The 7583-nt window shown below is 35.2% G+C and overlaps 1 protein-coding gene across 1 annotated transcript in view; it reads right to left on the bottom strand.

Moving 5' to 3' along the window:
- Positions 1–433: 433 nt before the first annotated feature.
- Positions 434–7583, bottom strand: part of LOC100889569 (guanylate cyclase soluble subunit alpha-2-like) — a 56615-nt gene continuing 49465 nt past the window's right edge. The window contains exons 8-9 of the mRNA XM_030980229.1: positions 5345–5499; positions 434–902 (exon numbers count right to left, since the gene is read on the bottom strand). Coding sequence (XP_030836089.1) covers positions 722–902; positions 5345–5499 — 336 coding nt within the window. The 3' untranslated portion in view covers positions 434–721. The remainder of the gene's footprint in view (positions 903–5344; positions 5500–7583) is intronic.

Here is a 7583-nt window from a genome sequence, read left to right as displayed (position 1 = left end):
CAAACAATTCAAAATCAATATTCATTAGCATGTTTAGTCTACAACACACAATGTGCGGTAACATTCTCTTAACTTCTTCCTGTAGGAAACCAGAATACATTATGAGTCAAACTCCTTCAGGCCTAGTAAAGAACTAATAAACTTAAAAAGTTGTTCCATTTATTTGGTTTAACTTGGTTAAATAGCGAGAAAGCTGAATGACAGTCTCCATTATTGAGTCAATAAGGAGTTGAAAGCTAAATGAATTATCAATTACACTTGATCATAATAAACTTGACTATTTGTTCGTCATTATAACATATTTTCACTATGGATTTTCAAAATGTTAGCTGTGATCAACTTTTTCACCATGATCGTAATTACGATATTTCCCTGACCATAACGACATTTGTTAATACCAAACATGACTTTTAACAAATGAACGGAACCATAAAGGACATATTACTTTCGACTTTTATTTTAATTTGGGATCAGCTGGTAGCTAAATCAAGATCCAAATCGATCCTCAATTAACAGAAGCTTAGTTCTAAAAGTCAGCCATTACATAAAAAACAGGAAATTTACAGATGAAGAAACATCTCCATGACGCAAGTAAAGTCCTGATTTTCTGAAGACAATGGTATAAATGAAATGTCAAATTGAATCCTCAAGATAAGTATTGTCTACCTTGCTCTGATGAGATCACATCTTGACATGGATTACGGGATTAGATTCCTCTTGATTACGTGGGTATCTCAACATGAGTACTGTCTCCCCAGAGTTCTGCATCGACGGGTTCTTCAGGATTAGTATCGTAGCCATAGAGAAAGAAAGGATTGCCTAGGATGGTGGCTGGAAAGGCGGCGGGAAGAGTTTCCCGAGAGCGCTCTTCAAAGTGATAACTACCACATTCAACCAGAAGGCTGTGAAAACAGAGAAAAACAGAAAGAAGGATGATTTTTATTATACTATTAATCATTTTTCTGCTGTGATAATAACATCAGGGCATAGTTCAAATGATTAACAGCTTTCCCCCATTAATATCCTTTTTTTACACATTATTTTCACAAGGTTGTACAAAAAAAACACAATGTTACATTAAATTCGTAGATGTGTATATCTGTTTAACCTATTTTGGGCCTATACATATACTTAACCTGATATTACGCTCTACTGGTATGTGAATTAAAGTGTCAGATCAGCAGGTAATATTTTACTTCAGGATACTGCCATCGAAAAGATCCTCTTTTTTTTAATCATAAAGGTAAATAGAAATTGTTTTACCTATTTCATTTCCTCTTCTCTTCTTTTAAGTGACTTCTAATCTTGATTTTTATTTGTTTTAATTAGTCAATCGGCCACATTTACCATGTCAAACGCGTCTAATTTTGTATTTCATAATAATATGTTCATAAAGTATGGTTATTTATTATTATATGCATTTTGTTTTTGTATATGTTTAACAAAATGTATAATTTAGCCTAGGCTACGAGGCAGATTTGTAATAAATATACCATTAAATAAAACAAGCTATGAATCTTACAGCCATTCTTGTCATATTTTACTCCTTTCAAATAATTAAAAGGGAATAAAAAAAAAGGATTAGCATACAATGAAGGAGCAATCGATGAAACATCCTCCCGAGTCAAATTTCTTTTAACCCTATGGGGTTGAATGGCTCTGAACAGAGATTTTTAACCCATATAAATTCATTGGTATGATAAAGGGATGAAGGAACAGTTGTGTACAGCTCTATTGAAGACAAAAAAAATCTTTCCATGGTAGTATCCTGACATAGCATATTACCTGCTGTCCCGACACTTTAATTCACATACCAGTAATATAGACAGACTAGAAAGTACACTTCGCATATTCCTTTGGAAGATAGTCCAGTGATAGTCAAAATTCCCGTAATTACTTAGATAAACGAATCTTTAGAGAAACGTGACCATTCTTCCAATAGGGGTTGAGTTGCAAGCTCTGTAAAAACACGTGCTTACACCGACGAGAAGGGTACTATTCAAGCATCGTTCCTTTGTGAAGTCACGCACAATAATTCACTAAAACGTCAATTACACCATGTCTACATACGGGTTCATGACGAGTGCATTTCTATCACAATTCAGAGTACATGAGGATTACGTTTGACCAACACAGTATCACACTGATATAACACTGCAATGGATATATTACTACAACCTTTTAAATTTTAAGTAATTACAATGCATCAATAACACTATTATAACACAACTATATGGGATAGGCTACATATACAATACAAAATATGTAAACATGGATATGAAATCAAGGATCTTTGCCGATATATCTAAATCAAAATCATTAGTACCAATGCTGAACTAATGAGCTAAGGTTTGAATGTAAATAATTCCTTGAATATAATCAAAGCCGACACGTAATAACACAGGCATGTAAATATAAATATTTTTATATATAACGCAAACAAGTCTTATAAACCATTCATGTAGGAATACACTTGTGCCTTCAAATGGTAAGTTCTATTGTATTTTTTAATGATGATTGTACGTCATACTGTAAATGGGAAGATATCCCATGATAAAACCCAAGCAGCAGTTTCTAGTCATATCAGTTTCACCGAGATAGATGTGGTAGTGGTACCCATGTGGATTTCATTTGAATATTTCTATATTTCTCTCATTGTGGTAACGTTATGAAAAATGTGTGGTTTTCTTTACCACGTGAATACTGATATGCAATTTGCCGGTAAAACCACTGATTGTTTCAAATAGATAAATTAAAGGTTAGTGGTCGGTGAGACATATCGTGGTCTATGATTGATATCCGCCCACGATTAGTAAAACTGGAGACTGGAAAGTCCTGGCCACACTATCAAAAATGTATAATGATAATATAATACGAATTTCAGCATTTCATAATAGTTAGAAACGTAGACTTGTGGATATGTATAGCGACGCGAAATAATTACTGTAGTCCCATATGCTGTAATACTAAAATTGATGTTACGGACTGGTTTACGATGGGTGTATCGACCATCACAACTGACAAGGTACGAAATCAATCAATGGGAAAGTGAAGTGTATTTATCAATTTTAGTCTAAGAGCAAAACGATATTTCTTTTCTTTCTGGCCAGACAATTAATTTAGGTGAGGTGTTATGGTATTGTGGGTAAATCTCCGGACTGTGAGCCACAATGTAAGGGGTTTAAAACCCTGTCGCAGCACTAATGTTCTTTGGCTAAACATTAATCTATATTATTTTGCTGCACTCCAACCAGGTGAGATAAATAGGTACGTAACAGGATTTAATTCATTAAAAAGCTCAAGCACTGTAATGGCAGACGTGCTAAATCTGGGCTAATAATAATGGAGCGTCAGGAGTGGTAATGTTGAAGACATGAGCAATATACAGGATTCCAGTATCATTATTACTGATATGATATCCTGGTCTATGATTGATATTTATAGTTCTTATTATCATGACAATGATTGCTATTATTATTATTATTATATTATTATCATTATCGTTATCATCTGATTCATTGTTGTCCTATTAAAGGATTGTAAATAAATTATTCTTCCTTTTAATCTACTTTTGTTGAAGTAAACGTTTTTAAAATAAATTTTTATAGGTGAATTTGACATCTGTGGGATATTCATAATAGATCGAATGAAGAAACTAATCAGTTTCAAGTAAATCTCTAATTCAACTTTCAACACGTGATTGTATTAAAAAAGAATCCAAGCATCTAAGTTCGAACCTTTCAATGACGCATTATCTGCATGTTTTACATCCACGAGACTGTGTACTTAAATTTCATAGACAAAACACTCTAAATTTAAATAGAGATGTCACCCACAACATCTTGGGATATAATATCTCATCACACATGTATTGGTAAATAGCCTATTCGAAATAACAACATTTTCTTTCTACATAGCCACCTTAGTGACATGATTGTACGAGGTTCTACAGACGAAATGCCTCAAAATGGAACTCCTGGGTATAATTTAACCATAGAAATCATGGGCATGTCTCTATTCAATACAGACCAGTTTACGCAATCAGGATACAGGGATCTACTTCTTTGATACAGAGTTCAATAGCTCGCCTTACCTCGACATACATTTAATTCAAAAAATTGAAATTCCATTTCCCCCGGTCGTAAAAGCACGAGCTTCGATCGTACACCACACCGTGCGTTTAATACGAGAAAGACGAAACCCAAACACCCTTACATATCTAAATACGGATTAAAGTAAGTAGATTTCACTTACAAAGCCCGCTCCCAATCTTTATTTGATAATAATTCGTACGTTTTCTCGCATTCTTCCCCGCTCTTTGCAATTCCACTGATGGCTAGGAATTTCATTAGAATAAATAGTTTCAGCGCAGAGGGACCATCAGGAGGTTTCTTTTCCCGCCATGGATACGCGGCTGCATCTTGACGTGTGGTTGGATGAAGTGATATCTATTTACCTACAAACACCACAGAGTGTGTTTGAAGGTAGGAGAATGACGACCCCCCCCCCCCCTCCTACGCACCATATATCTGCCAAATTTGATCGAAATGCGCCGTGATATACTGCTTTGATTCATTTGGAGCAGAAATCCACGCTCGGAATCGTGAAATCCACTCTCAAAAAGTTATTCGTCCACCACTTCATAGTGGACTCAACTATGATTTGAAGTAGAATCAACTCTAACGAATGTAATCCCTAATTATGACAGTATGAAGAGAATTGTTGGATTTTTACAATAGTTTCTTCCTCTTCTTGAATCAAAAGTGGGTTCTATTAACAGGCTCTCGAAAAGATAAGCTTAGTGTGAATTAATCTCTCCAATTACAAATGCGGTCCTTGAAGTGCTAAACCAATGCATTGTAGTAAATACATTCGCTATCACAAGTATTGGCTTCTAAACTTGCAACTAAATTATACACAATGGAAAATAAAAATGGATATAATGGTTTAAGAATAATTAGCTCAAAATATCATGCTTTAAATTAGAAGGAAACAATACCAAAGATGGTCATCCAAATTATCATAAAAACGTCGATATGTCTAATAGCCATCGTTGGCGCTCAAACAAGATAACAGGAACTTTTAGATTTGCATGTCGACATAGTGGATTGCTACGTGTGGAGTCCTTTTAAGGCAAGGTGACCTCCTGTTAAGGCACTGCCAGTGCCTTAAAAGGAGGTCACACGTAGCAGTCCACTTTGTCGTCATGCAAATCGAAAAGTCCCTATTATGACATATTATCAGTACCAGGGGAGTTACTCTTGTAATACGAAGTGTATTGTCATACATTTTTAACAAATATTTCAGATACGTATATTTCAGATATCTGTATTGTCATACTTACACGTGTGTAGTAGGACTAACGTTGATTTTGAGTGCTTCACTATGCGATTCCATCTTGTTAGCTAGGGTGACATTGTTACCAAACAGACAATACCTGGGCATTTTCTGACCGACAATTCCCGCCACAATCTCTCCTGTGTGCAGTCCAATACGCATCTGTATACAGCACAAACAGAAAAGACATACACAAAATAGTCAACCACGTTGCTGAAAATGAGGGCATGATAGTGAATGGTATTTAGAAAAAATGAAATAAAAAATAAACGACTCGATATCTAGTAATGATACTGGATTTCCAGATTCATTTCGTCAAACATAAAAGGATATTCACAATGGTTGGTTATGCAGATTATAAGAATATTTACAAACTACATGATAAGCTAGGAAACTGTGTTTAAGATTGCATAGAACCAACATGAATGTGTAATGAACATCGCACCTTTTTTCAAACGTTATCTTTATCTAGATAGACCTAATACCACCTTGGCCTATCCTTCAGCTAGTATACATGTTACATTATTATGACACATATTCGGCAAATACGTCATATTTGTTTTACTACAAATTTTATGCAATTATTGAATGTCAATATATACGAGATGGACGCGGTCTTTCTCTTTGTTTATCATTATGACACTCTGATGAATAAGAAATAGAATTGATATGCTGGAGTATTTCAATCAACACGTAATGTTCAGAAACACTAGATGGTTAAAAAAAATCAGTGATTCCTGAAAGTCGTTACATCTCTGGAGATTTTTAAACAAATGTTTAAAGACCCTATCCGAAGAAAATACAACTTGATATAAATGGAGAACTGAATTAATGTAAAATAAAATTATAAAGGAATAAAAAGTATTTACAGTTTTACTATTGCACAAAAGCAAATTAAAACTTGATATCCGCACCCTTCCAAATTACAGGTCAACAGCGGTCAAATTTACCGACGTTACAGTGACGACATAACACGTGGACCCCATCGGTTCACATATATAGCTGATGATATAGCGATGAGCCGTGCTTAATTAATGCAAAGTCACTGTGAATGTGCCTACTCCACATAAGATGATGTCATCAAGTCGATAGCAATTTTTTTGGGTCGACACAATCCGATTTTCAAAGCTTGGAATTTGAGTTTTCAGAGAGCTCATGCTCCTCTGACAGACACTAACATTGCATTTAATTGATATTATTGTAATCTATGGCTTAAAAGCTTTCCGTTAATATATAATTCATCCATTTAATTTTTCATTTTGGGTATGGTCTTTAAACAGCTCCCGTCAGGCATGGCTGTACAGAAGTGAGCTCATCAAAAATGTGAATGATAAGTATGCTGGAATGGTTTCGGTATATGTAATCACTTGACAACGATGGAGATAACACAGGCTACAGGAATGGCTCAACATACAAAGCAATGTTTAGATATGCATTACGAGCCATTACATACGAATTCATTGAGTCATTTTATCTTTAATCAACCATGGCAGATTCTACGCAGTTTCAAGACCCCATGCATTTCGTAGGAATAGGATAAAACGACATAAAAGCATCTGTCGAATCTAATTTATCATATTCAGTGTCATGGACGGACGTTTTAGCATTAGGGAGGATTAAGGTCATCATGCTAGTTTTACTTCTTTTCAGAACATTGACGACGACTTATCTTACTAACATTATCTTCACATTATCTGTTTGGGTCTTGTCTAGTGGACAAAGACACCGGTTGTCGAATAGGGAGGCACTCGATTTTCTGAAGGTTCATAATTGTGAAGGTTCGTTTATCCAAATGTTCATAATTCCGAAAATGAATTAGGGTTCGTTACTCCTGAGGTTTGTTACTCCGGAAAACGATTAAGGGTTCTATGTCTGTGAGGAACCGTCGGAATAATGAACCTTCAGAAAACGAACTATCAGAATAATGAACCTTCGGGAAAATGAACTTTCGGAATTATAAACCTTCGGAAAAATGAACCGTCGGAATTGTGTACCTTTGATAGAACGAACTTTCGGAATAATGAACCTTCGAAAAAGTGAACCGTCGGAATTATGAACCTCCTGAAATACGAACTATTAGAATAATGAACCTTCAGAAAAACGAACCGTCGTAATTATGAACCATTCGGAAGCGAATCCTCATAATTTTGTACCTTCGGAAAAATAAACCGTCGGAATTATGAATCCTTCGGAAAACGAACCGTCGTAATTATGAACCTCTGGAAAAAACGAACCAGGGCCAGGGG

The sequence above is a fragment of the Strongylocentrotus purpuratus genome, unplaced genomic scaffold, assembly GCF_000002235.5.
Source record: "Strongylocentrotus purpuratus isolate Spur 01 unplaced genomic scaffold, Spur_5.0 spur5_scaffold_11, whole genome shotgun sequence".
Taxonomy (NCBI): domain Eukaryota; kingdom Metazoa; phylum Echinodermata; class Echinoidea; order Camarodonta; family Strongylocentrotidae; genus Strongylocentrotus; species Strongylocentrotus purpuratus.
The sequence above is the reverse complement of the archived record's forward strand: the minus strand, read 5'-3'. Positions and strand labels throughout refer to the sequence as shown.